The 12,402-nt window shown below is 44.2% G+C and overlaps 2 protein-coding genes across 2 annotated transcripts; one reads left to right on the top strand and one right to left on the bottom strand.

Annotated features, from left to right (window-relative positions):
- The first annotated feature begins 653 nt into the window (after positions 1–653).
- LOC135564282 (uncharacterized) lies at positions 654–2,665 on the top strand. The gene has a single exon (XM_065008637.1). The coding sequence runs from the start codon at positions 1,083–1,085 to the stop codon at positions 2,049–2,051; it is 969 nt and encodes a 322-aa protein (XP_064864709.1). The 5' UTR covers positions 654–1,082; the 3' UTR covers positions 2,052–2,665.
- Positions 2,666–10,142: 7,477 nt separating this feature from the next.
- On the bottom strand, positions 10,143–11,895 carry LOC115107535 (complement C1q-like protein 4). The gene is made up of 4 exons (XM_029630925.2): positions 11,834–11,895; positions 11,469–11,641; positions 10,664–10,801; positions 10,143–10,527 (listed from the first exon to the last, which is right to left on the bottom strand). The coding sequence occupies exons 1-4, from the start codon at positions 11,893–11,895 to the stop codon at positions 10,235–10,237; spliced, it is 666 nt and encodes a 221-aa protein (XP_029486785.2). The 3' UTR covers positions 10,143–10,234.
- Positions 11,896–12,402: the final 507 nt, after the last annotated feature.

Genomic DNA, 12,402 nt, shown 5'->3' with positions numbered 1-12,402 from the left:
TGATAACACCCAAAAAAGTAATCCAAATAGATCCTGGGGGGAATCATGAATTATGCGTATGGGACCTTCAGTGTGTCTGGTTTGTGGGCATTGGTCAATTGCCTGTAATCGGGTGTTCTGGCAGACAGGCAGACAGGCAGGCAGGCAGGCAGGCAGACAGACAGACAGGCAGGCAGGCAGGCAGACAGACAGACAGACAGACAGACAGACAGGCAGGCAGGCAGACAGGCAGACAGACAGACAGACAGACAGACAGACAGACAGACAGACAGACAGACAGGCAGGCAGGCAGACAGACAGGCAGGCAGGCAGAAAGGCAGGCTATAGGTCTATAATATAGCCTATAGGCTGATAGGTGACATACTGTGTGTGTTGCATGTGGTCCAGTATGGTTGGTTTTTATCTTTGTGTTTTTACATGGACGTAAAAAAGAAAGATCACCATGTGCACTCATCTATCCTTATGCAGATTACAATAAGTATAGGCTAATGCAACGAGAGAGAAACATGGAGCCTATTTTCATTAAGTCTGATGTCTTGAAATCATGGCATTTGAGGACAGTGAAATTGATCAATGCAGGGTAAAAAAAATATGAAATTCCTCGCTTCATCAAAGGCCCGCCTCCCGACCATGTTTTGAGACCAGACTGTCCACTTACTTTGCTGAGGCGCCCTTGTACGCTACCTCATTTAATGAGTCGAATGAATCACAGCCTCGCTGCTTGGACGCAAAGCCTCTAAATAATCGCCTACAAGAGCTTTCGTTGGGATAAACAATTGCAGTGAGCGTAGCAGAAAGCGGATGGACCACGGAGACTAGCGCACCGCACCATCTCATTATCTTCCCAGTAAATGCCTGGTAAATAACGGAAGGGTGCAACCGCTTTATAAAGTGAGCCTGTGTTATATCCGAGCCAAGATGAGCGCGATAGTAATCTGTTTGGTTACGAAGTGATACGTCGGTGTGAAAGACACATTTTGTGTGCGTTAATTAAGCGGGTAAGCGTCTTCTCTTGCACCGTGGATACCATCTAATCCTTCAAGACGGACGGCGCGGCGGAGCGAAGAGGGAGAAGGTCGAAAATGAGGGACAGGGACTTCATGCCCAACATGGAACGGGGGAAACCCGCCACATACACGGGGGACAAAAAGGCGAAAATGGCTGCGAAGACTAACAAAAAGTGGGTGAGACTGGCCACTGTTTTCGCATACGTATTGTCCGTTTCTCTGGCGGCTATAATATTGGCCATATACTACAGCCTAATATGGAAACCGACGTCTGCCGGTTCCTCGTCATTTGCGAGCCCCAATGCTGTGACTGTTGTCGCGGCGAATACTACTGCGAACATAACCACCAGTAGTGTGCCAAATAATACAATGCACACAGGTACGCAGACGGACACTAGTATACGCGACGACACGAGGTCCAAGGCATCACCAGTTACCATCAAAACAGAGACGTCCGGGACTGAGGCATTTCAGTGGGCGGATAGCAGTAGTAAAAGTCCCACGGTCTCCGCAGACGACAATACGCCCAAAACAGTGAATGTTGGACCAACGAAAATACACTTGGTCTCTGCGCAAAACTACCCAGCCACAAACAACAAATTGGCAACTCCAACAGAAGTAAGACACGGGTCTCCAAGTGTCACTGGAGAGGACTCGGTGAACTTGCCTACGCACGCAACCATGGACCAAGAGGATAAGTGGTGGACGTTTAGCTTGGTCTCTCCTGCTGTTGGGGTACAACATGAACCTGTGGAAGGATCTGGGTTGGATTATATTCAAGAGAGCCAAGATACGGATTCTTCTCGGATGAACGGAGTGACGCTGGCGGAAGCCGCGGTGGCTACAAACGCAGATCATCCGATTTTGCGCACCGACTCTACCTCTGACCAGGCCCGGGGTACGCGGGGACCGGTTACCTTTACCGATGCACAACGTGATTCGGATTTAATAACGGATCGGTTTTCTAACGTACCAGAGCACAGACAGGAGGAGATAGTTACCATGGAAAACGGAGATGCCCCAGCGAGAACTACACAATCCTAAACGCACATGCTTTTTTGGGCACCATTCAAACTGCGTAATAGGGCCTATTCTTATAATGCATTAACGCTTTTTGAAAATTAGCATTATAGCCTAACATTCCAATATTTAAGTTATGCCTTCATTTGGTACCCTTATTTGGGTTGTTGGCATCACAACATTTCTATCGAAGCATCTTCTATGTTACCCCATAATGTTGAGGAAATGAACGAAATAATTTAACGCGTCTGGATTGAGCTATAGGACTATGTTTAAATGTGTTGTTTACATTGGACCTTATTCTCAAGGATAACGGAGCCATGATACACAAACAGCCTACTTAACGGGAAAGGCATTTCTATGCTATATCTTTAAAGGCCCTGTCCCAAGGTAAGATGATATCAGGAATGGATTGGCAGAGAAAAATATGTAGTCCCTCTCAGGTAGCCTATGTCCATAAACTTACACATTTAGCCGCAACATACACTGTGTTTTGGTCTTTTCAGTAGGAATAACATTGTAACACATTGTAACATCGACCTTTGTTAAAGTTATAGCCAAATGTAGCCTCCTTTTTACAATATCCATGTGCAATACATAGCCTGTATGAACACACAAATAAAGCCTTTTGAGAATAATATTGTTTTTCATGGTTTGTCACGTTTACACTATAGTATGTTAATTAGACAAGAGGACTTGAAATCATGCTTTATGCTCTTTTTCAATCACTTTTGCGCACCCACACCTTTGTTGACTAAATCAATGACCCAAGTATCAAATAGAGTAGGGTGTTCTTATTATTTCAAATGGGAACCATTGACATCTTTATGCTCTGAAATGTTTATTTGTCCTTAATATTGTTCAATTAGATATTAAACACTTTGAACGGGTCCGAATCCACGTCTTATCAAAATATACAGAGGTACTGTACAAGAAAGCATGTTCTCATTGTTATAAACTAATTATTTGCTGGGATGGAGGAAATGGTGACACAACGGCCCTCAGCTGAGAAAAAGTATTATATATTACAAAGTATGACAGCTGTTTCGATATTGGTGTATTGGCAATGGGCCATGCAATGGGTTGCTTGCAAACTGCAGACATTGGGCAACACCAGAGTGACAACAGCTTACAGGCTGACACATTTCCTAATAAATTACACATAATGTTTACATGAAGAATATATTTCAGAGTTCTGGGGCATTGCCCATTAAATGCTTTGTGAATGTGTGAATGAAATGAGAAAGCAATGGCACCAGAGAGGAAAGGTTAATGAGAGGGAGAGTTTTCATCTACCACTCACCCTGAACTTCAAGAGGAATAGAATGTCTTAATCAGGATAGACTTCCACCCTATACGATGGCAACACCCACCCGTAGCACGCGCTCCAGCAGGTGTATCTCACTGATCATCCCTAAAGCCAACACCTCATTTGGCCGCCTTTCGTTCCAGTACTCTGCTGCCTGTGACTGGAACGAATTGCAAAAATCGCTGAAGTTGGAGACTTTTATCTCCCTCACCAACTTCAAACATCAGCTATCTGAGCAGCTAACCGATCGCTGCAGCTGTACATAGTCCATTGGTAAATAGCCCACCCATTTTCACCTACCTCATCCCCATACTGTTTTTATTTATTTACTTTTCTGCTCTTTTGCACACCAATATCTCTACCTGTACATGACCATCTGATCATTTATCACTCCAGTGTTAATCTGCAAAATTGTAATTATTCGCCTACCTCCTCATGCCTTTTGCACACATTGTATATAGACTCCCTCTTTTTTTTCTACTGTGTTATTGACTTGTTAATTGTTTACTCCATGTGTAACTCTGTGTTGTCTGTTCACACTGCTATGCTTTATCTTGGCCAGGTCGCAGTTGCAAATGAGAACTTGTTCTCAACTAGCCTACCTGGTTAAATAAAGGTGAAATAAAAATAAAATAAATAAATACTTCCACCCTACCACTCACCTATCCTTCCACCCACCCTATCCTTCCACTCTATCCTTCCAAAAATGTAAAGTCACCCAGTAAAATACTACTTTATTAAAAGTCTAAAAGTCTTTGGTTTTAGTATTTAGTACTAGTATTTTTACTTACACCACAATATTTTTGTGATAATGGTGCGATCAGTTGGTTGTAGTTTTGGATAGAGCAGACCATATATTTTTGTTAGCTGCATGTGTGACATAACTCCACCAGTACTATTTCTGATATCATTAATAAAGGTTATACCGTTTGTAATTTTGTTTCTCCCCCCAAAAATATATATATCAATTTGTATATTTGAGTTTAACCATAATATTTGTTGAAATGTGTGTTCTGTCATTTAAGGTGGATTATACTGAAATTGCAACCAGCTTTCTATCGCTTGTTTTAAAAATAGCAATATTCTGTAGATGATTTCATTTTTCATGACCTTTGTCTTGCTGCAGTTGTTAACCGGGCCTTCTTGCTTGCCAAGTGACTGGATTCTGTCCATTTTTGGCTTGTAGATGTTGATGTGTGATAAAAGAGTTGTCATCGGTGAAGTCAAGGTCTTAGTAAAATACAAGGTCCATCGTATACCTCTTGCCTGATCTTCTGTTGTTCGCCCGCGAGTAGGGCTGAAATCACAGCAAAGCTCATGTTGTTCGTTCCCACAGTGCATGAGAAGTTGCTGTAGAACTGTTTTATGATGTTAAAGACATGGGTGGAGATTCCATCAATTCTTAATATCTTCCATAAGCTTCCGCGGCGGATGTTGTCTAAAGTCTTCTGGAAGTCAATAAAGTTGATGTAGAGCTTCCAATGCAACTCACTACATTGCACAATAATGTTCCTGAAGCTAAATATCTGGTAAAACCCGCTCGTTCGTTCATAAGCACTTTGTCTACAGCTGAAGACATCCGTTGTACGATAATCTTGCAATAGATCTTGTTGGGAACTGATACCCATCCTGTTATTGCAGTAGTGTGCCCTTCTTAATTAGGTACCTGTATGATGATCCTTTTGGTCCAATCTGAAGGTATCTTTCCTTTCATTCAGATGTCAGTGAAGATTTTGAACAGCTCTGCATTGAGGCTATCAGAACCTGGAGCTTTTCCATTCTTTAGTGGACTTGATGGTAGTGATTATTTCTTCTTGGGTTGGTGGGTCGGTGTTTATGTTTAGATCTTCTGGAGCACTTTCAGGTGTGTTAATTAGATCCACAGGTGTTCTCTGTTGAGAACCTCTGAAATGTTCTGTCCACCTTGCTTCCTGTTCATTTTCTGTATTTTACTTGAAGTTTCAGCCACAGATTCAGTTAATGAATTTGTATACTGTTCCTTAAACCCTTTTCTCTCTTCTTACTAGCCTGCTGTCTCTTCTAACTACCCTGTTGTCTCTTCTAGCTAGCCTGTTGTCTCTTCTAACTAGCCTGCTGTCTATTCTATCTAGCCTGTTGTCTCTTCTAACTAGCCTGTTGTCTCTTCTAACTAGCCTGTTGTCTATTCTAACTAGCCTGTTGTCTCTTCTAACTAGCCTGTTGTCTCCTCTAACTAGCCTGTTGTCTCTTCTATCTAGCCTGTTGTCTCTTCTAACTAGCCTGTTGTCTCTTCTAACTAGCCTGTTGTCTATTCAAACTAGCCTGTTGTCTCTTCTAACTAGCCTGTTGTCTCCTCTAACTAGCCTGTTGTCTCTTCTTACTAGCCTGCTGTCTCTTCTAACTAGCCTGTTGTCTCCTCTAACTAGCCTGTTGTCTCTTCTAACTAGCCTGTTGTCTCCTCTAACTAGCCTGTTGTCTCTTCTTACTAGCCTGTTATCTCTTCTAACTAGCCTGTTGTCTCTTCTAACTAGCCTGTTGTCTCTTCTAACTAGCCTGTTGTCTCTTCTTACTAGCCTTTTGTCTCTTCTTACTAGCCTGCTGTCTCTTCTAACTAGCCTGTTGTCTATTCTAACTAGCCTGTTGTCTCTTCTAACTAGCCTTTTGTCTCTTCAAACTAGCCTGTTGTCTCTTCTAACTAGCCTTTTGTCTCTTCTTACTAGCCTGCTGTCTCTTCTAACTAGCCTGTTGTCTATTCTAACTAGCCTGTTGTCTCTTCTAACTAGCCTGCTGTCTCTTCTAACTAGCCTGTTGTCTATTCTAACTAGCCTGTTGTCTATTCTAACTAGCCTGTTGTCTCTTCTTACTAGCCTGTTGTCTCTTCTAACTAGCCTGTTGTCTCTTCTAACTAGCCTGTTGTCTATTCTAACTAGCCTGTTGTCTCTTCTAACTAGCCTGCTGTCTCTTCTAACTATCCTGCTGTCTCTTCTTACTAGCCTGCTGTCTCTTCTAACTAGCCTGTTGTCTATTCTAACTAGCCTGTTGTCTCTTCTAACTAGCCCGTTGATTTTTCTGTACTGCTCTTCCAATTTCTGTTTCAGACTTTTTGATTTGGCATCTGTTGTTTTCTCTTGTCCCTTCTTTCTTCAATAATTTTCCATGATTCTAGGGTGATCCATTCCTCAATTTCCCATGTTTCTGGGGTGATCCATTCCTCAATAATTTCCCATGTTTCTGGGGTGATCCATTCCTTCATAATTTCCCATGTTTCTGGGGTGATCCATTCCTTCATAATTTCCCATGTTTCTGGTGTGATCCATTCCTCAATAATTTCCCATGTTTCTGGGGTGATCCATTCCTCAATAATTTCCCATGTTTCTGGGGTGATCCATTCCTCAATAATTTCCCATGTTTCTGGGGTGATCCATTCCTTCATAATTTCCCATTTTTCTGGGGTGATCCATTCCTCAATAATTTCCCATGTTTCTGGGGTGATCCATTCCTCAATAATTTCCCATGTTTCTGGGGTGATCCATTCCTTCATAATTTCCCATTTTTCTAGGGTGATCCATTCCTCAATAATTTCCCATGTTTCTGGGGTGATCCATTCCTCAATAATTTCCCATGTTTCTGGGGTGATCCATTCCTCAATAATTTCCCATGTTTCTGGGGTGATCCATTCGTCAATAATTTCCCATGTTTCTGGGGTGATCCATTCGTCAATAATTTCCCATGTTTCTGGGGTGATCCATTCCTTCATAATTTCCCATGTTTCTGGGGTGATCCATTCGTCAATAATTTCCCATGTTTCTGGGGTGATCCATTCGTCAATAATTTCCCATGTTTCTGGGGTGATCCATTCCTTCATAATTTCCCATGTTTCTGGGGTGATCCATTCCTCAATAATTTCCCATGTTTCTGGGGTGATCCATTCCTCAATAATTTCCCATGTTTCTGGGGTGATCCATTCGTCAATAATTTCCCATGTTTCTGGGGTGATCCATTCGTCAATAATTTCCCATGTTTCTGGGGTGATCCATTCGTCAATAATTTCCCATGTTTCTGGGGTGATCCATTCGTCAATAATTTCCCATGTTTCTGGGGTGATCCATTCCTCAATAATTTCCCATGTTTCTGGGGTGATCCATTCCTCAATAATTTCCCATGTTTCTGGGGTGATCCATTCGTCAATAATTTCCCATGTTTCTGGTGTGATCCATTCCTTCATAATTTCCCATGTTTCTGGGGTGATCCATTCGTCAATAATTTCCCATGTTTCTGGGGTGATCCATTCGTCAATAATTTCCCATGTTTCTGGGGTGATCCATTCCTCAATAATTTCCCATGTTTCTGGGGTGATCCATTCCTTCATAATTTCCCATGTTTCTGGGGTGATCCATTCGTCAATAATTTCCCATGTTTCTGGGGTGATCCATTCCTTCATAATTTCCCATTTTTCTAGGGTGATCCATTCCTCCATAATTTCCCATGTTTCTGGGGTGATCCATTCCTCCATAATTTCCCATGTTTCTGGGGTGATCCATTCCTTGCATTGTCCCCTTCTCTGTCCATGGTTTCCTTACTGCTTTTACTGTAAGCCTTAATCACTTTATCCCACTTCCTATCTATATATATATTCCCCTCTTAATCTTCTTCTTCTGTGTTGTTTGAAAGGGCTTAAGACTTGTTGCGAGCTTGCATTATGAAGGTTTTCTTGATGGTTTGGTCTCTCTGCATGCCAACATGTTGGTGGTCCTGAACGTTTCAGCTGGCAGTCACAAGATGGTGGTCACTGGCAACATCGGCCCTTCTTCGCAACTTGACATCCCTCAGCGAGCTTCTCCACTTGCCGTTGATCATCAGGTGGTCAATCTGGTTTGCCTCTTCCATTAGGAGAGTACCATGTCAGCTTGTGGATATTCTTGTGGGGAAACTGGCTATCACCAGGTTATTTGAGAAGCAGAATGTTGCCAGTCTGTCACTGTTATCATTCATCTCTCCACAGCCGTGCTTCCCCATTGGTCTCTCGTAGTTAGTGTTGTCGGTGCCAACCTTTGCATTCAGGTCACCAATGAAGAGGAGCAGGTCTTGAACAGGTGTCTTCTCTACTTCAGATTGGAAGGTGTTAAAGAACAGGTATTTTTCTTCATATTTGGCATCGTTTGTGGGAGCATTACACTGAATTATTGTTAGTTTGGTATGTTGTCCATTGATTCTGTGTCACGACTTCCGCCGAAGTTGGTCCCTCTCCTTGTTCCGGCTGCGTTCGGCGATCGAAGTCACCGACCTTCTAGCCATCGCCGATCCACTTTTCATTTTCCATTGGTTTTGTCTTGTCTTCCATCACACCTGGTTCCAATTAAATCAATTACAAGTTGTGTATCTAACCCTCTGTTCTCCCCCCATGTCCTTGTCGGTAATTGTTTCTTGTAGTGCCTATGCCTGGTATGCTGGTATTACCGGGTTTTGTTTGACCCATTTATTTGTATTGTTCTGTTGACGGTGGTTTATGGATATTAAACGACACCGTTGTAAATCAGTTTTCGCTCTCCTGCGCCTGACTTCTCTGCCGCCAGTACGCACCTCACTACAGAATCCACCATCTTGGCACCACCATGGACCGCGTTGTCCAGACAATGGACCAGTGGGAGAGACAGGGAGTTCTTCCAGCACCTCCACCAGCACAACCGGGGTCTCCCCTGAGCACCCCTCTTCCTCCTGGTCCCAGTGGGATTGGTCTCTCCCTGATTCAGGAATATGATGGAAAGGCTGCGAACTGCCAGGGGTTCCTTTTACAACTGGACCTATACCGGGCCACCGTCCACCCGACACCGTCGGGCCGTGAGAAGGTGTCCCTCGTCTCGTGCCTCACCGGGAAAACCCTGGAGTGGGCCAACACCGTGTGGAGAGAGGGAGATGAGGCGTTGGACCAGTTTGAGGAGTTCACCCACCGTTTCCGGGCAGTCTTCGACCACCCACCCGAGGGTAGAGCGGCGGGTGACCACCTCTTCCATCTGAGGCAGGAGGACGAGGAACGCCCAGGAGTTCGACCTGGAGTTTAGGACCCTGGCTGCCGGCGCAGGATGGAACAACAGGGCCCTGATCGACCATTATCGCTGCAGTCTGCGAGAGGACATCCGTTGGGAGTTGGCCTGCAGAGACACCACCCTCACATTCGACCAGCTGGTGGACCTGTCCATCTGGATGGACAAACTGCTGGCTACCCGCAGACGTTCAGATCGGGGTCTGGTGGTTCCATCCTCCCGCACCTCCTCTCCGATACCCATGGAGCTGGGAGGGGCGGTGCGCAGGGAGACCAGAGGGGGTTCCAGCTCGTGCACCATTTGTGGCCGCAGAGGTCACACTGCCGGTCGGTGCCGGGTTGGTTCCTCTGGGGATCAAGGCAACAGGCAGGGCACTCTGGCGTCACCCCAGGTGAGCCGGCACCATTCTCACCCAGATCCCTCTGTTGCACATATGTTTGTGTATGTCACTTTCCCTGAGTTTTCCCCGCATTCCCAGCATAAGGCGCTCGTAGATTCAGGTGCGGCTGGGAATTTTATTGAAGCGCGTTAGCCCATAGTTTAGGGATCGCCATTGTTCCCGTGGATGTGCCCTTCCCCGTTCATGCCTTAGATAGTCGACCATTAGGGTCAGGGTTGATTAGGGAGGTCACCGCTCCTTTGGGCATGGTGACGCAGGGGGATCACAAGGAGAGAATTAGTCTCTTCCTTATTGACTCTCCTGCATTTCCTGTGGTGCTGGGCCAGCAGAGCAAAACATTTTTGGGACTGTATCAACAGTGGACAAATGACAAAAATACTAGAAGATAGTTTGAGTGGATTAATTCTTTAATGAAACGTTGAAATAAGCATTTCCATTTCTTGCTAAGTCATGCCATGTAAATATAAGCCTTTTACTATTACTTAGTAGTGATAGGAAATAGAAGGTAACCACTGAACATGCTAATTCTGCTGTTGTCAAACATGCTACTGCCACTCCAGAGAACCACATAGACTTTGTCTCCTTCCACCAGGTCTAGTGTGACTCCATTGGCCCCGCTTTGGTAAATACCGGATATTGGGTTGGCAGTTTCAAGGACGGCAGCCATGTTCACACCGTTCTTTAGCAACGCTGCATTCGCCACCCCTGAATTCCCAACATTGCAAGTGAATGTGAAGTAGTAGGCCCCTCTCACAGGTGCAGTAAAGACACCTGCATCAGGTGGGAAAGCAAGGTGGACAAAAACAACTTTGTGTGATTATGACACAACAGAATATGGACATAAAGACACCTCAGTAAAATACATAAAGGTGCAAGAGACTGAGAGTCTTATCTAGTGGGTAAATACCTATGTCTGGGTTATATGCTTCACCAATGTTTGTAGTGACCTTTTTATACACCACGGTGGTGTACTTGTCGAAAGGTCCTAAGTGATAATGTTCATCACTGACCCTAATTGAAGCGGTGAAGGCCACTTTTGGTTTGCCTGTAAAAAGACATTATGTTCAGATTACTACACATCAAACGTTTGAAGCCAGACAGCCTGAACTTTTGCACTTCTTTCCAATGATACTGTGAAATAATGACAGAGCATGATGAACACACACTTCCATTGACCATGCATGCTTGCACAAACACACTGTTCCTGCACGCCAGTAGGCATACCGACACACAGTGTTCCTGCACGCCAGTAGGCATACCGACACACAGTGTTCCTGCACGCCAGTAGGCATACCGACACACAGTGTTCCTGCACGCCAGTAGGCATACCGACACACAGTGTTCCTGCACGCCAGTAGGCATACCGACACACAGTGTTCCTGCACGCCAGTAGGCATACCGACACACAGTGTTCCTGCACGCCAGTAGGCATACCGACACACAGTGTTCCTGCACGCCAGTAGGCATACCGACACACAGTGTTCCTGCACACCAGTAGGCATACCGACACACAGTGTTCCTGCACGCCAGTAGGCATACCGACACACAGTGTTCCTGCACGCCAGTAGGCATACCGACACACAGTGTTCCTGCACGCCAGTAGGCATGCCGACACACAGTGTTCCTGCACGCCAGTAGGCATACCGACACACATAGAGAAGCTAAGTCTAGGGACAATGATAAGTAATGGCCAACATTACCATTATACTCACTCTCCAGTTTCTCCACCCGGGCTGTCAGTTCCCTCAGCAGCCCGTCAACCTCACTCTCTGTCTGAGTCTCAACCACACAACAGCAAAGCAACACCACGACAGCCAAAGCAGACTCCATCGCAGGGCTTTCAACGAACCGGGTGGGAGAGGTTTGCTGAGATGTCTGACTGCTCCTCATATGTTGAAATAGATTGGTTTATTTAAAATGTAACCAGGGTTGCAAAATTCTGGGAACATTTCAAAATTCCCCAGCTGTTACAGAAATCCTGGCTGGAAGATTCCTGGAATCAGATGGGAATAAGCAGGAAATCCTGGACTCCTCCAACCGGGATTTCTGGACCACCTGGGAATTTTGCCGTAATTACCAGAATTTTGCAACCCTGGTATCAGCAAAGTTCACTCCACTCTGTGCGTCAACAAATGACATCACCGACCCTGTAATAGTGCAATAAAGACAAAAAAAAAGCATATTTTGATTAAAGGAGCATTCCACAATATTCCCATAAAATGTATGTCTATGTTTTATCTGTAGTAGTAGAGGAAGAAAATAACTAAACATAATACCCGTATGGCCAACTGACAAAACCTTGAAATAGCAGATATTGATGATAACAAGAAACACACTTGTTTCTCTATCACCAATATTTAAAAAAAAAAATGTTAAAAACATTATTGAGACATGGGTAGGTAGGATCCTTATTTTTGTTTTATTTTCCAGAACAGAACAAAAAGCATTTTATTTAATCAAGTTATGTGGACAAAAGTGTTTTCTGTGAGAATGCAGTATGTATGGTACATTCAGTTTTTGAAGTGTGCCACTGGCTATCCTTAAAAAAAAGAAAATGGTTTCGTCTGGTTTGCTTAATATAAGGAATGTGAAATGATTAACACTTTTACTTTTGATACTTAACTATATATAATACCAAATCCTTTT

Source organism: Oncorhynchus nerka, linkage group LG24 (assembly GCF_034236695.1).
Source record: "Oncorhynchus nerka isolate Pitt River linkage group LG24, Oner_Uvic_2.0, whole genome shotgun sequence".
NCBI classification, from domain to species: domain Eukaryota; kingdom Metazoa; phylum Chordata; class Actinopteri; order Salmoniformes; family Salmonidae; genus Oncorhynchus; species Oncorhynchus nerka.
The sequence above is the reverse complement of the archived record's forward strand: the minus strand, read 5'-3'. Positions and strand labels throughout refer to the sequence as shown.